The 27,468-nt window shown below is 41.7% G+C and overlaps 1 protein-coding gene across 1 annotated transcript in view; it reads right to left on the reverse strand.

Annotated features, from left to right (window-relative positions):
• The window catches only part of RSRC1 (arginine and serine rich coiled-coil 1), a 270,622-nt gene that overhangs the window by 103,852 nt on the left and 139,302 nt on the right, over positions 1 to 27,468 (reverse strand). Inside the window, exon 6 of the mRNA XM_056849746.1 lies at positions 19,513 to 19,564. Coding sequence (XP_056705724.1) covers positions 19,513 to 19,564 — 52 coding nt within the window. The remainder of the gene's footprint in view (positions 1 to 19,512; positions 19,565 to 27,468) is intronic.

A 27,468-nucleotide genomic window follows, 5' to 3' on the forward strand; every position in this document is an offset into this window, starting at 1 on the left:
GGTACATACATTTTCCAGGTCCACATCAACAGGCGCCTGAGGACCCAGAAAAGCTTTGTTAGAGGGCATTGCTCAACTGCAGTAGTAGCAAAGAAATTAGTCCTCTTCACTTTTACCACCGCCACAAAGTAGGCACAATCACATGGTCTCACCTGTGGTTGGTTGCACTGATTTGGGGCTTTCCTCAACCACTTCATCGCCCTGAGCTCCCTTGCATATGAAGGGGTATTCTGGGCTCTGTAGGAATGCTGACCAAGACTTCGACAGAAGCATCAACCCTGCTGACCATGAAAACCCCAAAGGATGAACTGGATCCCTACCGTTGTAAAGGTTCTGAGCACTCCCTCACCAGGCAACTGTTGGTTCATAACTAGGGCAGAAAATCCACCCATTATCAAACCATGTACTTGTTCATAGAGAAAACCAAATCAAGCATATGTCCTATGAGTGGGGACCACAATGCGTTGGATTGTTCCCATTATTTATTCCAGTGCAGCCTTGGCATCAATGATGAATACTCCAAGGACCACAAGCCTCAAGGTACTTAATATATCCATGAGCTCAAGTTGGGAGACTGTTGGCCAGTGAGTTGGGGCAGTTGGCCAAAAGAGTTCCTGTTCTATTCCAAAATCCCAACATCAGGTACATCTACTCAAAAGTGAGACTGGGTAACAAAGCACTTGGTGAATGTCGAATTCGATAGACCATGGCTACACCCCTCCCCAACCATTGAACCTAGGCTGAAGCTATACCAGGAAAATCAGGGAAGGGGAAGATGGGAGAAAGCTACCCTTCCATCTTCATCCTCCCCAGACTCTGATGCATACCAGATCTATCTCATCCAGTATTAAATCCTGAATGACAGACTCATTACCAGCCTGGCACTGAACAGCAGCACTTTTAGACTTGATGGGCAAATCAGCAAGATGACTAAGGTCCTCTTGGTTGAGAGGACTAGAAGAAGGGATGGGTATAACCTGACCACCCTTCCCTCCTTTATGTGGCCTGTGCTTCTCCCACAAGAAAGCAGGGAACCCAACCCAACCCAAACAAACAAACAAGTTAGGAACCAAGAAGGTTGAGCCAGCATAAATACACAAAATTGTAGTTTCTTTATTGTGTGTACAAATTCATAAAAAGATTGAAAGCTAAGGCCTCACAGAGGTATTAAAACCACCATATATAAACAATACAATTTGGTAACATGCATAAACCATGCATAAACCACTGTGATCAGATGTGTTTTGGCTGAAAAGACTTCCTCAGTGATCGCAGAAAATATATACACACGTCCAAAGATAAATATACAGTTATTTTTCAAGCCAGAGCAGGTTACAGTGAGGGGAAAAAGTATTTGATCCCCTGCTGAATTTGCCCGTTTGCCCTCTGACGAAGAAATGACCAGTCCATAATTTTAATGGTAGGTTTATTGTAGCTGTGAGAGACAGAATAACAACAGGAAAACCCCCAGAAACCCAAAAGACAAAAGTCAGAGATTGATGTGCATTATAATGAGTGAAATAAGTATTTGATCCCTTTGCAAAAGATGACTTAGTACTTGGCAGCAAAACCCTTGTTGGCAATTACAGAGGTCAGACGTTTCTTGTAGGTGGCCACCAGGTTTGCACACATCTCAGGAGGTATTTTGTCCCACTCCTCTTTGCAGATCCTCTCCAAGTCAGTAAGATTTTGAGGCTGATGTGTAGCTACTCGAACCTTCAGTTCCCTCCACAGATTTTCGATGGGATTAAGGTCTGGAGACTGGCTAGGACCTTAATGTGCTTCTTCTTGAGCCACTCCTTTGTTGCCTTGGCTGTGTGTTTTGGGTCATTGTCATGCAGGAATACCCATCCTCGACCCATTTTCAATGCCCTGGCTGAGGGAAGAGGTGCTCACCCAAGATTTGATGATACACGGTCCCGTCCATTGTCCCTTCGATGCGGTGAAGGTGTCCTGTCCCCTTAGCAGAAAAACACCCCCAAAGCATAATATGTCCCCCTCCATGTTTGACGGTAGGGATGGTGTTCTTGGGGTCGTAGGCAGCATTCCTCCTCCTCCAAACACGGTGAGTTGAGTTGATGCCAAAGAGCTCGATTTTGGTATCATCTGACCACAACACTTTCACCCAGTTCTCCTCTGGGTCATTCAGATGTGCATTGGCAAACTGCAGACGGGCCTGTACATGTGCTGTCTTGAGCAAGGGGACCTTGCGGGCACTGCAAGATCTCAGTCCTTCACGGCGTAGTGTGTTACCAACAGTTTTCATGGTGACTATGGTCCCAGCTGCCCTGAGATCATTGACAAGTTCCCCCCGTGTAGTTCTGGGCTGCTTCATCACCGTTCTCATGATCATTGCAACTCCACGAGATGAGATCTTGCATGGAGCCCCAGACCGAGGGAGGTTGACGGTTAGGGTTAGGGTTGTCACCTTCTCACCAAGCTGCTTGGCAATAGTCTTGTAGCCCAGTCCAGCCTTGTGCAGGTCTACAATCTTGATCCTGACATCCTTGGACAGCTCTTTGGTCATGGTGGCTAGTTTGGAATCTGATGGATTGATTGCTTCTGTCAACAGCAGAACCCTAACCCTAACCTGACCGGTTGATAGGGGATCAAATACTTATTTCACTCATTATAATGCACATCAATCTCTGACTTTTGTCTTCTGGGTTTCTGGGGTTTTTCCTGTTGTTATTCTGTCTCTCACAGATACAATAAACCTACCATTAAAATTATGGACTGGTCATTTCTTCGTCAGAGGGCAAACGGGCAAATTTAGCAGGGGATCAAATACTTTTTCCCCTCGCTATACATGTTAAATGGTCTAATATTATAATAACTCATCTAGGAGTCCCCATCAATCTGTTAGGTACGTGCCGCAACCATACTGCTCATGGCTGTAGTTCTACTTATGACGTGTGTCCATGCATGAACCAACAATAGAGTGAAACCCACTCTGTTGTACTTCTCCCACCACATATCCCTCTCCCCGCCAGTACCTCAATAACAGCACCTCTTCTTTATCCCCTATGGCACATATACCAAGGGGACACAACACAGTATGATTGTGATTCACATAATAACTACAAAGGCTGCAACAAGCTACCCATTCACAGCAATTAAGGGCCAAGGAAGGCACGAAAGTCACAGGCGCTTCAGGATATATTTAAGAGAGCAGTTTATATATTGTTTTAAATATATTTGGGCATTTTGAATGCTATTTTAATGCAAAAAAATTCATTGAGTAGAGAGTTTTAGGGAAATATGCCTTCACAAAATATAAAACGCAATATTTAAAAGATTTATTCAGCCAACACCTCATAATCAAGTCTAAATCTGAAGGGACACAAATACATTTCATCAGAGATGAAAATCTTCAGTGACTGCTAAAATGAGAATCAAAAATTATTACAATCTAGTAATTTGGCTTGCAGCATGCATTAATCAGAAATCATAATAAATCCACATGCTTCTTAGACAGCACATTAGTCAAACTGTTGTGTATGATAAAGACATTGACTAATGGGCTCTAACTTAGAAGGGTCAATCATAAACTCATCAAATGCTTCATTTAATTTCTTAATTTGGACAAACACAATTTGTTTATGGGAAAGATATCAGGTGTTCATGAATGAATAATGGCTAGGAAACCAAACTTCATTAATCAGCTCATGATTATAAATGACTCCAAGATTGTTTATTCTAATTTTATTCATTTGGGTCAACAAAGAAAATATCAGCAAATGAAACTATTTGGGGGGAAATGGCACACTTATTTCTCTGTATCTAATAAGGTTGTGATAAATACTGCTTCAATAACTGTTAACACAATAATTTTATTACCCAAGTTAAATGCACTCTTGTTCAGCTGAGAAATTAGTAGAGATGATTTACAATTGAGACAGTGCAGGCATTAAAAACAACGCTATCCTTAAACGCAGAATAGGTGCACAACTGCATAGGGGTATAAAGCTATAAATGCGATTTTCGAGCACGTAAAAAGTGCCTTGTTTGAGGTTCACAACTGAGGCCAATGTGCCAGAGCACTGCAAACAGACATTCAAATGGAAGCAGATTACAGATAGGCCAGGCAAAATGCTGACTGTTACTCATGAGGGTCTGAGCTGGGGAAGACCCCCCCCCCCCAGTCATTCCTGGCTCAAACAACCCAGGTGTGTCGGCACACTCTGCTATAGCACAGCTTCTCAGGCCATGACTTGTCTCCTCTGCCATCAATGGAGTTCCCCCCCCCCCATGGCATTTAAGGGGGAGGCCTGAATGCTTGGGTCAGCTGGGTATAAATTTGAAAGGGGCAAATGAATCACATTTGGGTCTGTCTGGCCCACGTCTAAGAGCCCTGTGGCGCAGAGTGGTAAGCTGCAGTACTACAGTCCAAGCTCTGCTCATGATCTGAGTTTGATCCCGACAGAAGTCGGTTTCAGATAGCCGGTTCAAGATTGACTCAGCCTTCCATCCTTCCGAGGTTGGTAAAATGAGTACCCAGCTTGCTGGGGGTAAACCGTAGATGACTGGGGAAGGCAATGGCAAACCACCCCATAAACACAGTCTGCCTTAGTAAACGTCGGGATGTGACATCACCCCATGGGTCAGTAATGATCCGGTGCACTGCCTGGGATGGCTTGGTTTGACTGAAGTGGTGGCAGCGCACAAACCTTTGCTTCCAGGGCTCAAGAACCAGGAGAAACGGCAGCAGGAATGAGCTAAAAGCCATGTGCCTCTGCCGGTGTAGCAATGGTGAATCTCTTGAGGGGAGGGTGGTGTGAGAAAGACAGAAAGGAAGATATAAGAAAAGGTTCCACTACGTGTGTCTTATTGCCTTCTCTGCTCTGAACCTTCAGTTCCCACCCACCCCTCACTCCTGAGCTGTCTTTTTGTCTGTGCCAACTCTCTGTGTTGGCAAAGCCTTGGAAGACTTTGGGGGGGCTGGCTATGCTTGCGTGCCCTGCTATGAATTCACTGCCTTGTTTGGGCACTTGTCAAATCAAAACGAGCATTCTTATTCATGCCAACCACAGCGGGATATAGTTCCTATCTAGGCTGAAACAGCAAAGACCAATTTACTTTAAAGCTATATTGAAGTCTTCCAGTTTAACTTGGTCTGGCTGAACATGTCCTCCTGCCATGCATCGACTTCAGCTCTGTCTACATGAATGGATCTTGGAGTAAGTACAAATAACACACGGTGGACTATTAACATCACAACCGAGCCAGTAAATTAGGCACGGAAATAATGTTCTGTACTTCCTGCTTCCTGTTCTTTCACTCAATGTGATTAAACATTTGCTTTCAGCAGAAAAGGGATAGTTAAACCCTACATAATTTCAAAGAAAGAAAGTTTCTCTTGGCACGCTCTGAACTTGGAGACACCACTTCTCTCTCATGAGTAACAACATCTGTTATTAAATAATTTGTCTATGCAAGGTATGGAGATTACAAGGTGAAGAATATGAATTAAGTGAGGTTTCTGATTTTTAGAGAAACATTTAAGTGCAATACAAAAACTTCAGAGTTACAATCTTCAGACCTCATCTATTTCCTTCCCTTTAAAAAGTGAACTAGATATTACTTGCAGTAGAAAAGAATAGGAGTCCAGTATCACCTTAAAGGCTAACAAAATTTCTGGCAGGGTATGAGCTTTCATGAGCCACACAGCTCACTTCTTCAGATACTTGTAATGTAAAGATTCCTCCATTACAAGAATGTAGACAAGTGCAGAATGTTGACCAATAGGTATTTCAACTTATCCTCGTGGCTGGAAACTTGGCATTGGCAGGTGTGGGGCTGGAGGACTGCTTTCCAGAAACAGGGAGACAGATGGCAATAGTTTTCCTTCCTTGCCGTAACACAACAGCAGTAAAACTGCTAACTGATAACCAGAAATCTGGTAGGGAAAATTGCCCAGTCTTTCTTCTCCACCCTCCAATACTCCTTAAGCTATTCAGCTAACAGAAAGAAATTCACTCTGTACCTACTCGGGGCACGTTTGTCATTATTACATCTCGAGCTCAGTACAAGCTCCAAAATAAAAACGTTGCTCTGCTGCAAATTATGGCATGGACAAGGAGGGAAGAGAACTTCAAAGCTTGCTTGAGCTGTTCCTCTAACCCAGGGATCCCCAACCTTTCTGAGTCTGTGGGCACATTTGGAATTCTGAAGCAGGGTAGTGGACAAAACCACAAAATGGCTGCTGTAGGTGGTGGAGCCACGCATGCAGAGGAAGCCGAAGTGGAGGGCAGAAGAGTAATTTTTAAAAAAAATTACACTGGGAAAGAGAGGTAATAAAACTAACATTGTGGTGGCTGCTGCCACTGAAACATTGTTTTAACCCAGGGGTCAGCAAACTGCGGCTCGTCAGCCGCATGCGGCTCTTTGGCCCCTTGAGTGCGGCTCTCCGAACTTGGTTCAGAGCCCCTGCTCTCGTGCCCGTTTGTGCCGGCAACCAGGCTGTGGAGCCGGCGCGCCTGAGAGAAAGAGAGAGAGAGAGCAGGCGAGCGGGCGCGCTGTCTCCCTCCCCCCCCCCCCGCCGTGGAGAATGGCTGGGTCCCCCTTGCCCTCAATGGTTGGGAGGCTAAAGCCTCCCCTCCCGTCTAGTAGCGCGATTGCTGGGCAGGCGGCTGGGCAGTTCCTGGCCCAGGCCCGCCCGCCTATCAGCTGTTGGGCGGGGCGCTTCCTTTGGTGGCACGTCCCCGGCAGCGGCGCTGGGCCACGGCGCCCCGTCTTCTGCGGCGCCGACTCCGTTCCCCCTTCGTCTTCTGGGCCTGTGGGTCCCTGTAAGCCGGGAAGAGGCACACTTTGGAGCCAGAGCAGGGGCTTGTCTGGTAAGTGGAGGGTGGCGGGAAAGCCCCGGGGTGTGGGGTGGGGCCCCCGACCCGGGACACACATAATGCTACAACTCGGGGTCGTCTGCTGAAGCTGGAGGGTGGGAGATTCAAAACTGATAAAAGGAAGTATTTCTTCACACAATGAGTGGTTAAATGGTGGGACTCCCTGCCCCAGGAAGTGGTGATGGCTGCTAACTTGGAGGGTTTTTAGAGGGGAGTGGACCTGTTCATGGAGGAGAGGGCTATCCATGGCTACCAATCAAAATGGATACTAGTCATGATGCATGCCTATTCTCTCCAGGATCAGAGGAGCAGGCCTATTATATCAGGTGCTATGGAACGCAGGCAGGACAATGATGCTGCACTGGTCTTGCTGGTGGGCTTCCTGGAGGCACCTGGTTGGCCACTGTGGGAAGAGACTGCTGGACTTGAAGGGCCTTGGTCTGATCCAGCATGGCCTTTCTTATGTTCTCATGTGTTTACTGCTTCTGTGAATCTAGAAGTTTGCTCACATTGTTCACATTAAGTGTTTGTCAGTCATTGTCATGATTTAATTTTATGGATACCTTACTTACTTTTTTCCCTCCTCAGAGGCCATGTCTACCCACTGGCTCTCTTGGCGGTAGACCTGGACTCTGAGGAGGGGAAAAAGTCCCCCTTCAGAGGCTAGGTCCACCAATTGGCTTCTATGGGCTTCCGGAGGCCAGGTGTACTGCCAAGAAAGCCAATGGGTAGACCTGGCCTCCCAATGGGACTCAGTTGGAGGCCAGGTCTACCAATAGGCTTTTATAGCAGACCAGGACTCCAGACGAGGACTCCGGATGGGGAGGGGGAAATGGCAGGTTCTTAGAATTTAATTTTTATCAATAAATAAGATCATTATTAAGTATGATATCAAGTTTTATTCAGTGTACCTATAGTTTAATTAAGACTTAAAACTTTAATTAAAGTTTATTAAGTTAATAAACAGTGTACCTACCTATATAGTTTAAGTTTAAGAAATTTGGCTCTCAAAAGAAATCTCAATCGTTGTACTGTTGATATTTGGCTCTTTTGACTAGTTTGCCGACCCCTGTTTTAACCTACTGGCCAACCAGATCTTCAGTGGCAAATAAGAAACCCTACTGGGCAAGAGTCTCACCAACTTCTAAAAACACTTGGTGGGTTCCTAGAAAGGTGCTGGTGGACGCCGTGGTGCCCGTGGGCACCACGTTAGGGGACTCCTGCTCTAACCCCTCATATCTTGGCAAAAGAAGGGTTGCTCCTTTTCTTTCTAGCAGGAATTATGTAATTTTAATTTTAATTGGCAGCCACAACCCTGTCTTTATCAGGCGGCAAAAAATAAAAAGCCTCGTTCTGAGGTCGGGAGGGGGACCTTCAATCAAATAGGACTGAATAATCCCAGTAATGGCCCTTACAACTTTCCAGCATGATTCTACCACAACCATGCTTTCATGAGATAATGCGTGCTTTCATGAGATAATGGCCCAGCCATGGCAAAGTTGTATGTCCAGTCCCGTTACAAAAACAGATTAGATCCAGTTTATTACCTTTATTATATGTTGGGCCCAAAACTACCTGGGATAGACTCATGGCAGCCATGAAGCCCTGGGCATTGTCACACAAGGAATCCTCTGGGTGAATGTTGAAGCATCCCAACACAATAAGCCTGGGAGTCTCCAACACCAAAGCAGAGACAACCTCCACTAGCTCAGACAGGGCATCAACTGGTGAGCCAGGAAGACAATACACCAAGACACCCAAACCTGTCTCTGGAACTCAGCACAAGGAACATGCAATCAAGACTGACAATAGTTTGCATCAATAATCTGCCATGTGATTTGTCTCCACACTGACAGAAACCAAAGAAAGAAACATTTTGCACAATGAGAAAGGTAGGGAGAGAGCTATTTATAACAATATCACATGGGCAATTTTAAGTGGATTTCAGTGGATTAGGATTATAAAAATAATGTCTTGACATTGGGGTTCTCTATATTAAAACCTTACCTAAATAGCCATGATAGTATTCTCAATAATAAATATTACATGAGAAAATATGTGTTCTATTACAGGTGTTTTCAATTCCAGTAGAAAAATACAAGGTTTGGGGGAGTGCAGGGAGGGAACTGCTGGGGAAAATATTAGTTGGGTTATTTTCATAGAAAAGGGAGAAATTAAAATAAAATCTCTGCTGTTTTGCATTCTTGTTCAAAATCTTTGAAAAGCTAAGCCCAGAACTATTTTCTTTTGTTCTAACTGTCCTATAGATTTAAACACAGAGAATGTAACCCCTTTCACACTCAAAAGAAAGAGATAATATTTATAAATATAATGCATACTCATGAGAAAGAGGATGCTGCGAAACAGACTGAGCATTTTAAAATCCCTTTCTAGACATACACTATAAAACTATAGCCAAACATTTTCACAATCACTTCCTGGGAATATCAAAACTGAAGGTGATAAGCATCCAGGGGTTTAAAAAGAAGTTGTCACTGCATGATTTAGGAGAGCACATTCTGATATTGAAGCCCTTACATGCGAGTAGACCAACTGAATTAACTGGGATGTACTTCTAAAAAAAACGGAGTTGTATAACCTTGAACTACCATACAGAAATTACAGAGAGCTTTTGAAACAGATTATATTAAATTTCCATTTTAAGTGAAGACTTTTTCCATAAAGAGTAGTAGCAGCAATTCCCTTTTTTTTAAAATGAACACCATCCCTACTGCTGTGTATTAGCTCAGCAGCCAAAAAGCCGTATAATTAATTTTCTCAGCAAAGTTTGCTAAAAAACAAACAGATATAAATAACTTAAGGTAACCGCAAATTTGTCTTTGACTTAAGATCAATGGCAAGCATGCAAGATATTCAGCTGCACATAATTAGCACATATTTGCATCAGAATCATGTATACCATATGCTACAACATTAGCAAAATCCTACTAGTTATAATATAAGCATGAGACACTTTCATTTGATGCTACTATGGAAAATTACCGCTAGAACAATTCTGGAGTCAGTAAAAAGTCTGTTAGAAAATAATAAAATAAGATAACAACAACAACAACAACAACATAATAGGCTTTCCAAGCACGAACAACCTTTAATATTAGCAAAATAAAAACTCTGTACCTTCTTAACACTGAATCCAAACAGAATAGCTTAGGTAATATTTTGCTTCTGAATGCTGCACTTTAATTATGCTGGCCACCCTATCTTCAGTACAGAGCAGCTGGAGTACCAGAACATCATACTGTAAGTCAGTTCGGACTTCTTTGTGGTGAGCCTGTGTTTTTAGACAAGACTTAAAATGTGCTTATGGTGAAACGATATTGTGACTAAGTATCGTAAGCATACAGCACCTTCTGTCTTTTACCTGTTGCAGCCCACATGCCTACTAGTGGCATGATGGCTGAGGCAACGGTATAGACTGAGCTATTGTAATCAACTTTGTAAATCAAATTTTGTAAATCAAATATCGTAAATCAAATTTTCAAATTTGATGAGATGCATTTTAAAATTCTATTTTACTTATATTTATTTTCAGGATATATAAACAAAATGAGAAACATTTACCGTGCTATGCTGAAGGGGGGGGGGGAAGAACCACACAGGAATCAGCGTGACCCCTATGCCAGTGTACGTGCTGCTTGCACTGTGTAAACTGGCATGGATGCCAGCGCAGGGCGACTTATACCGGCCTCGGGGCACAGCGCAGAAGGGCTCATGTGTCTGCGCTGACTTCCCGGTGGCGTATGTTCAGCATGAGTACTTGCGCCACCATCCAGGGGGGCGTTCCCTGGGGAGGCAGCTCCTTAACCCCTTTCGGGCTGAAAAGAAGGCATTCTGCAGACATCGAGATATGCCTGCAAAATCATGGTGCAGCCCCATGGAACTCTGTGGGGAACTCCACAGGATTTTTCTCCAAAAATACTTTTTGCTTTATTTTTCAGCTTGCTGCACTGACAGCAAGCCGCTCTGCCCTCCATGCCATTTCTGTTTGCCGTCCATGCCACTTTTGAGATTCCCCTGTCCCCCATGTTAGCCGAAATGCTCCTTTATATGGGGAAATTAGCTGAGCAATCGGTAACTATGTATTTTTATAGCGGTATCACACTCAACTATAACAGAATCCGTTTAATGAGACGTTTGAATAAAGACAGAGACTAGGAGTTCCAAATTAAACAGTGTTTATGTCTTCAAGCATTCAAATGGTGCAACACAAACATACAGAGAGACTAGTAAATTATAGAGAGGAGTACAGAGACATTGGCCAATGTGGCAGGAGTTCGTTGATTAAATATTTACCGTATCTAGACGAGGTCTTGTCCAATCTCATGTAGGCTACAAACAGATTGAAAAGGAAGACCGAGATGGGGGGGGGGGGTTCCCGTAGACTTCACCAGCAAGGCGGGAGGGAGCGTGGTAAGGCTGCGCAGACCAAACCAACAGAGTAACGGCTAAGGTGCCAGGAAAGACCTAAGGTGACTTGAATGGGCATGGGGCACCCCAGTTATACTGTTTTTCTGGGGGCGGGAAGAGGGGTTTTACCCCTCCCAGGTTCCCAGGTGACAAAAGGTGACCAAAAGGATTAATCTATGGCTGCCGGGGCGGAGTAGTGAGAATTTAGAAATCTATTATAATTCCAATGGCTTTCGCAACCAGGGATGGTTTGGAATCTCTCTGCTGATGTGATTTACATTCAGGAACAATGGGAGCGATCTATGCAAACGTCCAGGGATCGCTGCAGCTGGACTGGGGGGAATGACTCATCTTGATATCAGGGTCGCTGCTAACGACCCATTGAGCAACGGAGGAAGTTGGGAGGGGGAGCAGTTTGCATTGAGTACGCGGCTGTCAGCTCTCCACGGAATGGCTGCTGCTGGAACAGAGGTTTGCAGGAACATGGCTCCTCTCAGGTTCACTGGAGACTGCCCTTTGCATCTGGTTCCTAGCGGCGGGTTGCCCGGGCTGGCGAGAGCGGCTGTGTCAGCTTTCAAATGAGCCGCGCCGCAACCGCCCAGTAGCGTTTCGGGCAGGCGCGCGGCTGGAAAGTGGTAGTGCGCTTGCATATCGGGTTGCCAGGTCCAGTCCAGGAGTTTTTAGGCAGACCCGTATGCTATCACCCAGGAGATCAACTGGCTGCAGCAGAAGAGAGGAGACAGGAGAGTTCTGTTCCGTAGACTGAAGTGCCCTCCATTAGCAGAAAATTTAGTCCAGTATTTCTGGTTTGGAACATGTACATTATCTAGCATTCTTCTCTCAGTTCAACTGCTATTCAGCTTATCACAGAACTTATTGTTTCATTATTTTGATTTTTAAGTATAGTACCAAGATCGAGTATAACTTTAAGTCAGGTGGCAAAAGTCTTCATGCAAGCCACAAAAGTCCCACTGGATCAGACCAATGGCTGATCTACTCTATCCTTCTGCTTCCCAAAGTGGCTAGCCAGATTCCTCCAGGAAAGCTGTGAACTCTTAGAATCATAGAGTTGGAAGGGTCCATACAGGCCATCTAGTCTGACCCCCTGCTCAATGCAGGATCAGCCTAGAGCATCCCTGACAAGTGATTGTGTAGATTCTGCTTAAAGACTGCCAGGGAGGGGGAGCTCACCACTTCCTAGGTAGCTGATTCCACTGTCGAACAACGCTTACTGTAAAAAGATTTTTCCTAATATCCAGCCGGTACCTTTCCGCCTGCAATTTAAACCCATTATTGCGAGTCCTATCTTCTGCTGCCAACAGGAACAGCTCCCTGCTCTCCTCTAAGTGACAGCCCTTCAAATACTTAAAGAGAGCAATCATGTCCCCCCTCAACCTCTTCTTCTCCAGACGGAACATTCCAAACTCCCTCAGCCTTTCCTCATAGGGCTTGGTCTCCAGGCTCCTGATCATCCTCATTGCTCTCCTCTGCACCCACTCCATTCTGTCCACATCCTTCTTGAAGTGGGACCTCCAGAACTGCACACAGAACTACAGAATTGGGCATAAACATAGCAGTTCTCTCCTGTTCTAATGTCCCCAGGAACTGGTATTTAAAGGTATTCTACCTCTGAACATGGAGGTTCTATTCAGCCATTAAAGTTAACAGCCACTGATAACTCTATCCTTCATTAATTTGCCTAACCTTTTTAAAGCTATCTTACATCTCATGGTAACATATTCCAAAAATTAATTACACATTGCGTGACATAGTAATGTTTGGGCACTTGAAAGGGGGGAATGCCTGGTCTGACTGCACTGCAGGCCCAATCAGAATAAAGCCCTCACAGCATGCCAGCGTGATGTAGGGGAACCAGCATAGTGTAGTGGTTAAGAGCAGTGGTTTGGAGCGGTGGATTCTAATCTGGAGAACTGGGTTTGAATCCCCGCTCCTCCACGAGTGGCGGACGCTAATCTGGTGAACCAGGTTGGTTTCCCCACTTCTACACATAAAGCCAGCTGGGTGACCTTGGGCTAGTCACAGTCCTCTTACAGCTCTCTGAGCCTCACCTTCCTCACAGGGTGTCTGTTGTGGGGAGGGAAAGGTGATTGTAAGCCGGTTTGATTCTTCCTTAAGCGATAGAGGAAGTTGGCATATAAAAACCTCTACCACCACCACCACCTCCTCTTCGGCCGGAGTACAGCTCTAAAATGGTGGCAGTATCCAAGGATCAGACAGGTGAACACCGTAATGTCTAGTTTGTCCCTGCGACACAGGGAGACGGAGCAGGTTTAGCCTCTTTCCCAGATGTGTCACCCGGCGCAAACTTTTAAAAGTATAACATACAAGCCCTTACTCCAGATATATCCCTCCTATGATAAATGGTGGGCACCAGTTCACAAGCACTGGTCAGCAAATAGTTTTGTTTGCTGTTAGGTTTTACCCTTTGAGAAGGGAGTGGGAGGTGCCAGAAACCTTTAAAGTGCCCATCACCCAAATGCCCTGTTGTCAAGTCTTGCTGCTCAAATGCTGGTCTTCCGTACACCTCTTTTACCTCTATGTTGGTAATTAGGAAGATGAATATAGTGTTCCAGGGGCATTATTTGGCCCAGGGATATTCAATTGTGAATTCTTGTTTGAAATTACTGATACTAGTTTCAGGCAATACAGACATATTTTAAACATTTCTATAATCAATTTTTCTATCATCCAGTGATAGTACACATATAACATTAGGGGCTAAGATGAGTAAAATATGTTCTAGGAGATTTCTGGGAATTCAGAAGCAGCTTTTCAGGAGGATTTTGGGGGTATAGAGGGAATGCAGGGGATGAACCCCTCAAAAGACCTAGTGTATATATGTGGTCCTTTGGGCTCTGGCCAATGTCATGCCTGTTGTTTCCCAAACAGTGTATTATGTTATTACAGCTCCTACACATGCATGTCGGATGACCACTTCAATTTACCTTAACCTAAAATGAAAGTTGTATCACAAAAGGTAAATACAGGAAACCTCAAAATCATAACGTTTTAATAAAAATCTAAACCATTCCACCGCATTCTTATTTAAATATCATCCGTTTCCAACATGTGCTGTTTTCCTGTTCAGTGCCACCTGCCCTACAAGTAGCTTTGCATAGGCACTGAAAACTGGAAGAAAAAGGCCACCCTATTTAACTAGGCCGTTTTCATTCAAGGAAAAAAAATAAGCAAGAAATCTATAAAGTAATGAGTGATCCTATTAGTTCCACCAGACTAAAATCATACAGTCTACGTATGTGGTCCTCCCAACCACATCTGTCATGGACCATTTTGGAACCACAGATTGCAGACCACTTATTAAATAAGACTGAACAAATAGAGATATTTCACTCCTAAGAAATATTACATGAAAGAATGGATACAATCACACAAGAAGTGTCCCGATATATTTGTAGCAGCTAACACTAATATATTTGCATTTTTCTATCAAACTCAGTTTAGGACTTTTTTTGAAAAAAAATTGTGATAAAGAATTAACAGGAACAAACTGGCCGCATAATCACAAGATAATGAGTTAAACAGCTAAACATCCAGATTAACTGTCAAACAGCTCCATTAAACACAAAATGTTCATTATTCCTCTGTCAGTTTTCTACCACATATTGGTAATGTCATATTAACATCTCTGTTCTGAAGTCTGCTTTAAACTATCAACAATTCTGTCTTTAAAATACAGTATTTTGCATGCTCTTTTAGAAACAGATTTGAAATGCAGATTCCACGCACAGATCAGAAAACCATTTCAACTCAGGACCTTTGAACACACACATCAATCAACTTTTGTAATTGTCTTTATAAGCAGAAAAAGAGAAACTTACCAGTGCAGCAGATTTTAGCTATGTCTTTGTATGAATAGTAGACATTAATTATTCACTAGCATTCACATCTATTTAAGTTTTTTTTAAAGCAGATTTCAGAAATTCAGTTAAGACATGGATGAACCAAAATATGTAACTACTTCCAATTTAATAAAGTATCAATATTACTTATCAACTATGCAATACCCTGATTTTCCCCCCTTGAAAGTGTTTGGAGAAGCAGGATACATTTAACGTACAAGCAGGCATGAAACCTTTTATGGTTCTCTGTCATTCAATAATGAATTCTGTGAAAGAAATCACAGACACCCAAGTGGTTTGGCAACTGTAAGTGACAGAAGCAATACCAAATCCTCTGTTTACACTTGGGATTAGCCGGGGAGATTGTGAGTAGCAAACTGAGCTGTCCATGGTCAAGGGAACCTGTTCCTTGTCGGCCCACAGGGCACCAGGACAAAACATGGTCCTGGTAGGAAGTGACCCATAAACATATTCCAATGAAGGGTTTATACAAAGCCAGTCTGCCTCAGAGAAACTCCATATGACCATTAACTGGACTGCAAGGCTTGCCAGGAGGCCTAATTACAGGTCTACAGAGCCCAATAACAAAAGCTGAAGAGCTTTAGCCTAGGGATGATCTGCTTTATACTGACTTGAGAGAGTCCATATAGAGTGACAAAAAGAAAGCGGTTTAGCTTTAAAATTCTCCCGAGAGACACAGCATTGTAACTAAGCCTGGAAAGCCCACATGCAACATAGTTCAGATAGGCTTAAACATACCACCCTCTCAAAATTAACATTCAGCTACTGCCTGCTTAACATCTGCTCAAGCATGGCACGTTGCTGCGATATTTTTAGACTATGCCAAAAATGGCTTTCTTCTAACTACTGAGAGGGACAAGTAAATAAAAATAACTCAAATATAAATTTATAGCTGATAGTAATAATCCTGGCTGAGTGGCAGTTTTTACGAGCGCAAAATTAGTTTCCTTAAACAACTCATTAAAAGTACTTAAGTGGCTTTAGTGATTGCTCTAACTGTGTAAACGTATCTACAGTCTGTCATTAACATGAAAGCTATGACCAACGTTCAAGCAATATAAACTAGGCCTGTGTTACTCAAAGCACGGATTAGCAGTCTAGGTTCTTTAAAAGAATATTTTATGCAAATTTTATAATAGCTAATTAAGTAACTCTGAAACATTTTAAAAGATTACCTGAAAGCACCGTGAACGTAATAAATACACCAGGAACATGCAGTGTTTTGAAAGACACTCAGAACGTCTACGTAAGAACGCTTTCAAAACGAAGCCTACAAAAATGGGCCTGGGCTTTGAAAAACAAGCTGAACTGCTCTCTGACACTGAGTTTTGTTTTGTTTTTTTTGCTGAGCAAAGTAAAAAACCCAATGTAAAATAGGAACAGAAATTATACTCTAGACTTCCAGTTTACTAATGCAATTACAATACCTCAGTGTTAAAATGCTAAAGAAAGAAAACTTGCATTAAATAATGAAGGTATTACATATATATACACACAAACTCACACACACACACACACACACACACACACAGAGAGAGAGAGAGAGAGAGAGAGAGAGAGAGCGAGAGCAATGTTTTGATTTAACAGACTAGAAGTACAAAAAAGCCTTCATTTCTCATAGAATATGATTTATAAAGAATATCATCCAAAGCCCATATTTCCAAAGCTATTACGAAACATATATGAGTTTGATTCAGACACACAAACCATAGATTGCCACCACGTGAATAAGTCTTGAAAAACCTAGAAGCTCATTACTGTGATCCCTGCTGCCCTCTTACCTGATACACAGGTTTGCAGCAAACCCCTGCCCACTGTTGCACCAAACCAGAATACAAGGCTTTGCAATTCCCCCCCCCCCCCGCCCCCCAACAACAACCAGAATTCCAAAAGTGGTTTGTTCTATTTTTAGAATCCTGTCCTGGAGTACCAAAGCAAACCACAGTTTGCCACTTCATATGTAACTGTACATTGTAGGTTGGCTCCTGTGGAAAAGATCCCCACACACAATGGGAGAAGCAACTTTCTTCGATTCCCCATCTGCTGTGCCAGCCATACAACTCCCTGCATATGTTACTCCTGAGGATCCTCATCCACAACAGCAGCATTTCAGGGGGCATTTACAGCTGCATTGGGAGGCAGATAATTAGTGCTCCTGTGCACAGAATTCAGATGGGATCTAATCCTATGGTTTGCCACTGTGGCTCAGTGGTAGAGCATCTGTTTGGCATGCAGAAGGTCCCAGGTTCAATCCCCGGCATCTCCAGTTAAAGGGACTAGGCAAGTAGGTGATGTGAAAGACCTCTGCCTGAGACCCTGGAGAGCCGCTGCCAGTCTGAGTAGACAATACTGACTCTGATGGACCAAGGGTCTGATTCAGTATAAGGCAGCTTCATGTGTGTTCATGTCTGTGTGTGTGATTTGCCATTGCTACACACCACTTTTAATTGTACAACAGTAATCCATATGCAGTGTATGTGCCTTTCCTTTTCAACATTTAAACGAAACAGGATTTCAAATTTTATGAATAACTAATGTATTTTCCAATCCCATAATTCATTGATGAGCAATCTGGACCTCTAGGTTTAACTCTAAGTTTAAGGGTTTTTTTAAAATTAAAAAGTGTCATAAAAACCTCAATATGCTTTAAAATGTACAGGCTTCTGATCACACTGACATAAAACTCAGAGTACCTTCAATACATTTTCTCAGTGTTAAATTAAAAAATGAGGTGTGACAGCTCAGAGCAGTATAAACAAATTGTGCTTTTCAAGGTCTACCCTGTCACATCTACTTTATAATTATATGCTTCAAATACATATTAAAAGAAAGGAAGAACAATGCATACATTTGAAACTATGACATAAGATGCTACACTGGAAAATGTGAATATCTGCAGGCTATAGTAACAGAAAGGTTTTGCTTTAAACAAAAGCTTTCAAAATACCTTTAAAAGTGTATATTTGCATATTTCATCACAAGACACGTATAAAAAGATATATCTGAATACATAAAACTAAATCATAATTTGGATAAATGCTAAAACACACATTAAATAAAACACTGTTTATAAAAACACTAAAGCACGCATATGAATTCCACAGGATAGAGGAGGATACTAGAATATGAATTATCAGAATTTTTACTTTGTTGTTCTTCTTATATTAAGATGTTCATATTAAGACCCTGAAGCTCTCCAGCATTCTACTGTAAACTAGTTAATACTAACGTGTAACTATAAACTACCAGAACCACATGAAGATGATCAAACAGTGACTATACCTGCACTGACTTCAATTTCTACACTTAAAATGCAGTACAGCTACCAGTTATATTGCTTTCATGACAGGCATCAGAACAACATAGGGCTGCATTCTATAAGCTGCAAGCAGAACTATGCACTGTGGTGGACCTTTCTTCGCCTTTTCCTTATACCCCGGCATCCTTGAATCACTGCCCCTCTGCTCAAAAAGTCAATGCTCTAAGTTGGGAAACCAGTACAAACAAAATACACTAAGGTATGGAGGGGCAGAAGTAAGCAGAAGCAGGCAGCACAATCCTAAGGGTGGGGTAGTTGCAGCGAGGCCAGGGAAAGCCGGAAATGTAATTTTCCCCAAACCCCGTGAAACTGCTCTATGCGCAATTGTGACTCAGTGGTAGAGCATCTGAACAGTTTTTGCAAGGGCAAATTTGCTATGGCAAAAGGGGGCATTTCCTGGGGTGAAAGGGCTAAGGGAGCTGGCCCTGCCCCGGGAATGCCCCTTTGGCGCCAACGCGAGCCCTTGTGCCGGAGAAATGCTGCCATGGCCGCTGCACTGACACCCATGCGTTGCAATACTTAGCAGCTCCCCTACACCGCATAAGTGGCCTTGCACTGGCGTTAGTGCCCATTTAGCTGGCACAAGTAGTACTAACACTACAGAGGGGTCACACTGGCTCCTAAGGCCATTTAACCCCTCTTCAGGATTGCTCTAAAACTGATTTATTTAAATATTGCTATACCACTTTTCCCACCAACCACAGTCACTCAGAGGCTTATAAAGGCCTGAGCAGCAGATAAAAGGCAATTAAAAACAAAGAACTAATACAGTTACCACTCTTTTCCTCACCATAATGAAACCAGGTTAGTCATTTGCAAAATACCTGCCTGAAAAGACCAGCCTGTCATCATTTCTGGAAGAAAACTAACATAAAAGTACATCGTAATAGAGGGCATTCTATAAAAATGCCTTCATTTCACTCTGGTGTCCGGTTGTTCCACCACAATTCCTCCATTATAAAAAAGAAGACAATACAACCCATAATCTCTTCCTTTTCCTTCCTGGCGTCTCTTTACTTACCAGCAGCTTCAAGAACCAGCTGTAATCTAGCTTTGGCCTGTTCAGCAGCAGACTAGAAATAAAGAGATAGATGAAATTAAAAATACATTTCTCTGTCAACTACACATTGCAGTCTATGCTTGGGTGAATTACACATGCTAGCACACACTTCTGAGATCTGTTAAATATTGATTTGCCTGTGTTGGGCTATATAGTTCTACTGTATTTTAGGGTCCTTGGGTCAAAATTTCCTGCAAATTTTATTTTGTTTTTTTGTGTTTTTTTTGGCCTGGGTTTGTTGTTGCTGTTGTTTTTGATGAAAATCACATTTCACAAAACATGATACACAGAGAAATCAATTACATTATGCACATGTTTATGTAAGAAGAATCAATGGAGAGAACCATCACCACCCCACTCAAACCCTTCAGGGCTGCAATAAAGCAGAGAACAATGACCTCAAACACTGTGCTATCTCTACACAGGGGAAGGGAGAAAGAAGTCCTAGGTAAGACAATCCATAATCATTCTTCATTTACATTTAATCCAATTAAAACCATACAAATTTAAAATTGCCCGCTGGCTAGTACTGGGAGCTGTTCAAACAGTGGCTTAAGAGAGAGAGACAAAAACAAACAATGGCTAAAACTTACCAGGTGGCAAGAGCATGGAAATATCATCACTGTGCCAACTCCATCAATACTACTCAGCCACCAAAGTGTGTATTTTCAGCATTCGGCGTATATTTTGCGCAACAGAAATGACATTCATGCGGAGTTTCAACAGAAAAATACCAAAGCAATCTAAATGTTAGTTAACGTGGATCAAAACCTGCTGTCATGAGCAGGGAGGATCACTGGACATTACACTTGTCGCTCAAGTACATTTTGCACTCTTGTGCCAAAAATCACACTGTTTGAACTAGATCTATGTCCATGATCCGTAAAATCTTTCCAGCTATATAAGAATTAGAACAGGGCAAGGCAATAAAGCTTGTCAGAGATTCTCTTGCAAAGAATCCTCAGACAGACCTCATGCTTTATGATGGCATTGCAATATTTCAGGGTTGAACACACCCATCATTATCTTTTCTCTGCCTGTTTTGTTACTATTCCAACAATTATGCTTTAGATTATTAGTACTTAGTATTAATGTACTATGAAACTAGGTGTTAACATCATGAACCAGACCCAGTCAGCCCAAAGGTACAATAAAATTGACTCTAAAAAATGATTTCCTTGTACTTCACAACTAGTTTCTATAAATGAGCTATCCTTATAATAAAATAGTAATTTTAATAAGAGTGAAAGTGTAACTTTTAATAGACAGGAATATAAATTCTCTTTAATTTCAGTGGCAGTTAAAAAAATTGGAAGTAATGATCATGAGAATATTTTTCCAGCTATTTTCCTCGCACAGCAATTATGCCAATATGAATTCAGGATATAAGCACAACAGTATCAGAAGGGGAATCGGAAATTGTGGGGTGTTTTTTCCAGTTTTACACAACCTGCCATATCTTTTTAAAAAGCTATATTTATTTTATGATTAATTAGGCACAGATATGTTTATAGCAGCTGATATATTTGTTTGTGTATATGTGCATATACACAACTGGTTCCAAGAATACATCAAGATTAAGCGGGGTGGGGAAGAACAGACGTTTTCTCTGATATCTGCCTACTTTGATAGCCGCAACACTACAACAAATTTAGATGGGAAAAAGTCATCTTTAGGAACAGAAGATGACCATATAGGGTATAATCCAAGGAAATGAACCATGCTTAATTTCCTACAGCATCAAAAGAAATTATCTCGACTGCACCCACAGAACAGTAATATCCATATCCATGGTAGCCATCACCTCCACATTAATGTTAAGAACGGGCAGCCCATTCCTGGGGGTAGGGGGGTGGATCTACAGCAGACAGGAGTAGAGCAGCCATGCCGCCTCCTCAGAGGCTTCCTGGACGCCGTGGAGAACAAAAAAGCCCTTTTTTAAATAAAGAAAGGTAAAAATGGGGAAAATGCTTCCACTGAGAACAGCGGGGCTTTGACACCAAAAATGGTGCCATAGCCCCACCACAACAGTAAGGGGTGTTACCAGGCTGGAAGGGGTTAAGAAGCTGACTTAAGTCAGCTCCACCCCTGGGAATGCAACGCCATTCTCTTCTGGGATTTAGGTCCCAGAGAGGTTGCGCCGATGAGGGAGCCCTGCACAGCTCCATAGTGCCCAGGCACCAACGAGAACGCCCCCTGCGTGAGCGTACGTGCCTCTTATACTGTGAAAAGTGGGCACTTACTCTGGTGCGGGGTCACCTCTAAATAACTCCCCCCCTCAGGAATGTGCTCAAAGTCTCTCATATGAAAACTACTCAGCACTAAGAGCTTATTTGCTCAGCTTTCTGCCACAGAGGTACCTGACTATCAGATTCTAACTTCTGGAAAAATTATCCAAAGGGACAGCAATATAACTATACACGAATACTTGATCATGCCTTATGTGGACAACACAGCCTCACCAGAATCCCTTCTGCAAGGCAAATAAATGGGAAGCTTGCAAAGGCTTAGCTCAGGGCTTTATATGACTTGCAATAGTTGAATATGTTGAATGAAGCATCCAGGTGAGTTTCTCCAACATTCTAGCTAAAGAAAATGGCAGTAGTCCAGGCTTTGATATGCAAATATTTAAGACTGGTATGACAATCTTCCATAGAGTATGACAAAACTGAAAGATGAAAAAAAATTACCTATTAAGAAGCAACATTTTTGTCAATAATTACAGTTTGTAGCATTTTGTAAACTATGGCTCATTCCTACATTTAAGAATTATCATAATTTTAAAGATGGGTAAAAATTCTGCAAGAATATAACAGTTATTAGAGAGTTATGTTTACACTCAAAATGCCCGCATGACTGAGTACACCAAATCCTTTCAAATAACATTTCAACTATCCAAAAAAGGAATGTGTCAACCTTTTTCCCCCAAAAAAAAGTCTCACAGAGAGCAAGTTAATGGTAGAGAAACTGCAAGCTTTTGTCTAACTTTTCTCCATATCCAAGAAAGTGCAGACAAAAATCCCTTACAAGATATTCCTGAGCAATGCAAGTGATCCTCTCAGGGGGCAAAGGGCTGCTAACCCCTACCGAGTTGCTTTTTTAAAAGATAAAGAAGAAAGGCTGAACTAACACAGGTGTGAGAGGCATGACAGGATGGAATCTTTCCTCATAAGCAGGATCTGGAGATCTACTTTCAAGCAAGAACACCAGCCTATTGCTTAAAGTGATGGGCTGGGGCAGCTGTCAGCCTTCAGAATTGGTCTAGTAATTTTACCCCTAAAGGAAAAATGCTCCCCTAAAGTGGCTGGCTGTTTGTGTTAAATTAGGACTACGACTGACACGGCTAGAAGCTGAATGACATGAACTGCTGCTTGGGAGGAAGGGCTCTCTCTGGCTTGGTGTCTCAGGCACCAGAACCAAGACTTTTTGTCAGTGGACTGACTTGCTAGTAAGCGCTTCAGCCTATGCCAAGTGACAAACCAGAATGCCTAACTGCGAACAGATGTGCCTGTTACATACGGGCTCACAGCAGGCTGTGCTAACTTCCATGCAGTCTTGGTCCACATGTGCAAACAGCAACACAAATTTACTCAGACAAGGAGGGATCACGATCTCTCCTTGCTCAGCAGAAAAAAAAAGTACCACAAACGGGTGCATCCAAAATCCTAAGTACAAAGTACAGTCTGTACCTGCAATTCCCAACAGCCCAGAGGATGTGAGAAAAATCTATAGTGTACCTATCAGAAACATTGTGCTAAAGGACATGCCAACTCATAATGATCATAGTCGTCCATTATACAGTTCACCGGGATAGGTTGAGTCCACACAGAAATATTACAGTCCAGGAGCTAAAGTGGCAATTAATTGTTTTATTAGTATCTTTTGATACTATCTACATTTCAGGAACACCATCCTACTTAAAAAGGTCAAGACCCTTTTTTCTGGTTTAAGTGTTATATAATGAGACTTAGAAATTGTATTTTCTTTGTGTGGTGCAGAAAACTTTAGCTTCCTGGGAAGAGGTGGTCACTGGAGTCCATTTTACTGATTCTCCAGCTGTTGTTTAGAGAATGCTCTCTTAATTATTCAATTTCTCCATAAAATCTATGCAAAAGAACAAATTCTCCATTGCTGCCCTGCAATGGCCAAACCACAATTTCTCAGAAGCACAATCAGAACATGTCTTTGCTGGCTTTTGGTGTTCAAAGTTGTTAAGTAGGCCACAGAATAATTTCAATTTGAGAAGATGGTTTTATCGTTCTTGTTTTTCAAATACTGTAATCTTGCCTGAAACATTTAAATGGTTTATCTTGCAAATGTTATCCACTAGATTTAAGATTACTAAACAAATAAGATATTTCAAAGTAACACATTTTACATAACCATTCTAAAGTGGCTGTATGGAAAGTAATGTGGCACATGGACTAAAGAATATGGTTGTTCTAATTAAAAAGAAGAAACTATTAAGAAAAATGTATTTGGCTAGCATAATTTTATAAATAGTTTTTGACATACAAGTTTATGAAGGAGGTGAAGAACAAATCTGCTTTGCATTATAGTATGACTAATTATTTATGTTACGATTAATATTGTGCAATTAGATTTAGGGGTATTAACTGTCAAAGAAAAGTAATTATGAAGAATAAGCTAAAGATTCTGTGATTCATTAGAGTTTTTTCTTGTTAACTTACTAGAAATTAATTATGTTGAATAGAAACTGTAATAAGCAAAAGGATGATTGCCTTGTTTTGCGACATCATTTAAAACAATGCATGACACTTCAATACAGCAGGGCATGACAGCAGGGCCCAGCATAAATTTGATTTTTCTCAGCTATCAGAATATATGTACAAGGAAAACAACCAATTGTAATGCAGATGTGCACATCATAAACTTCATAATATTTCTGACTAAACAAACAATTTTGTGAATCTCACAAACTGCGGGAGATGAAAAAGAATGTACATACTTGACAGCCTTAAGGAACTTCTGACCCTTATTCTATAATCTGTCTTGATTCCCAGCAAGAAAGGCAGGTTGTAGATGAAGTAAATAACGAAGAACTTCTGGGCTCTAGGATTCAACCTGTTTAAGCACATCTGCTGGTATCAACAGATAAGCAAGAGAGATGGCTACAGTTCGTTGGTTACTGATTCTGGCCTTCCATCCCCCTGGCTACAACCATTATGGTCCTGTCTGAGTTTCAGCCTCCCGCACAGCAACATCCATATTTCACCAGCTATTGAGGCCCAGGATATGCAGCACATGAACTAAATGGATGAGGTAAGCATTATACCTTAAGAAGTCTTCTTGTTTGTTCCTAATATCTATCCATGCATCCATCCATCCATCTCTATTTAGATATATATAGATATATACACACACACTTAAAAAGTTGACTTTTAATGTATTTTAATTAAGGCTCCCTGTGGGCCTTAATTAGATAGAAAGGTGGGATGCAAACATTTTAAATAAAGAAAGAAATCCTCAAAGAGTTATTTCTTCTCTTCAGTTGGAATAGCAGCACTATTTTCAACCTCTGGTAGAATGGAATAATTGGTGTGGTGTTTTTTTAAATTCCAGGCAAGTATATAAATAAGAACTGTAAATTCTGTACCTTTCAGTCTTCACTCATTCACATCCATCATCCTCCCTGCTATGCACCATAACCTATTATCTGATAAATCTACACATACTTTTAGTTTTGCATACATTCCTCAGCACTTGGGGGGGGGGATATTCACTGGCAATAGTGGAAGTGCTTAAGCTCATGGCTTTTCAAGATAGCTCTGGAGTCATGAAAAGTTTGTAGGTGGCTCATGGGATAAACAGCACATGATAGCAAGGGTGTTGTCTGTTTGGTGAACAAGATTAGAGCAACAAACTGAAAGGCCAGGATCCAAAGGGCTGTTCCTATTCTTTGTATTCTGCAGCTGGCAGCCCACAGTTTTCTTAGGAACGTGCCCTAGTAGTGCAGCACCTCTTTTGTCTGCCGAAGTTGCCAGGTTCAGTCCTCAACACATTATTGGTATAAGACACTTCATACATGCTTAGTGACTTGCAGTGATGGCAAACAGAGGACTGGAAAATTGGTTAGTTTTTGGCAAAACCATGGACTGATAGAAAAGGAAGTTAATTACAGAAGACCAACTTATTAAGAATGAGCGAGAATCCAGTAAGTACCTTAAAGACTAACAAAATTTCTGGCAAGGTATGAGCTTTCGTGAGTCACATATCACTTCTTCAGATACAGCTAGATACTGCTATTAAGAACGAGTTTGAAATCCTAAACTTTTTTTTTGCCATCAAGTCACAGCTGACTTATGGCAACCCTGTAGGGTTTTCAAGGCAAGAGACTTTCAGAGGTGGTTTGCTGTTGCCTGACTCTGTGTACTGACCCTGGTATTCCTTAGTGGTGTCCCATTAAAATACTAACCATGGCCGACCTTGCTTAGCTTCAAAGATCTGACGAAATCAGACTATCCTGGGCTATCCAGGTCAGGGCAAACAAAATTACCATACATATAATATCACTGCGTTCACATGAGTTGTACTCCGTGTGTATAATCTTTGGGAAGTGATCCCATAATAATAATCTGAGAAAGCGAAAATACCTCAATGAATATTACAAACAAGATATACTTAGTGCAAAAGCCTATCTACGAAGGCTATGATTGTTTTAAATTCTGCATATGTAACAAAATCTGGAGCAGCAAAAAATGCAGAAGAATAAGAGGGTTAAGAGGCAATTCACTAACCAATAAAATGGAGCCTGCTTGTTTTCAATGACATATTTTCATGGATTTCCCCCTTAGAAAATGAATCTTGAGAATGGTAATATAACCCAACAACTGCAGTCAAGTGGTATTTTGCTACACTGTCAATGGTCATAATTGATTTTGAATACAATTTTCAAGTTTTTTTCCATTAAGTCTGTTACAATTCTTGTGGAAACTGTAGATAATTTAGCTCAAGGAAACAGCATTCTGGACTGAACATCAACAATTATTTGTGGGTCTTTAAAATGCAAGCATAGCAAACACTAAAAATGAATTGTGTGATCAGTCAAGTCTGTGTTTAATTCAAGTTTCCTGTATCTGCATTTGATAAATACAGGGACAGCAATTCTGAAAATCTTCTTCACTTACAGAAGACATGAATGACAGCTTCCAAAGAGCTGTATCTTTCACAGCAATGTGACTGACATTCTTTAGATGGAGTGTACATTCCAATGGAAAATGACAATTAAAATGTTTGCCAAGACTTTGGAGGCCGTAGTCTTCCCACATATACAGATATCACAGTTGTATTATTTAGCACTTTTTCACTAAAATCATAATAGCAAAATACTAGATTAAAGAGCACTTTTCCACCAAAATCACAAATGCAAAAATCTAGATTAAAGATGCTGAGTTATTATTACACAATTTCAGACATCTTTATATATTATTATTATATATATATTGTTCACCCTGTTAGATGGTTGCAAGACAGAACATTTCCAAAACTAATCATATCCCAGAATCATCCAGAGCTATGCTGATGATTGCTCATTTGTGTTCTCTGATTTGGATACATTATTATCAGGATGCTGCAAGGTAAATTGCTCATGTGTGTAGAAAACCTACTTTAGGTTGGACATCTGGTTTCTCCACCCAGTCAATTCCAGGAATAATAAAACAGTTGACTAAGTAAATATCAAACTGAAGAAGTACCACATAATGGCAGAAATATTTTTAGTCCTCATAATTTTTAGTCCTCAATTAAAAGCAAGGGCTTTTTCGGCCCTGGCCTGGCGGAACTCTCTCTCTAATGAGACCAGGGCCCTGCGGGATCTGGTGCAGTTCCGCAGGGTCAATAAGAGCACATAGAGTATGTTCACCTTTATACCTAGGTTTAAATCTGCCACAGTTTCTT

The sequence above is a fragment of the Euleptes europaea genome, chromosome 5 (genome assembly GCF_029931775.1).
Source record: "Euleptes europaea isolate rEulEur1 chromosome 5, rEulEur1.hap1, whole genome shotgun sequence".
NCBI classification, from domain to species: Eukaryota; Metazoa; Chordata; class Lepidosauria; order Squamata; family Sphaerodactylidae; genus Euleptes; species Euleptes europaea.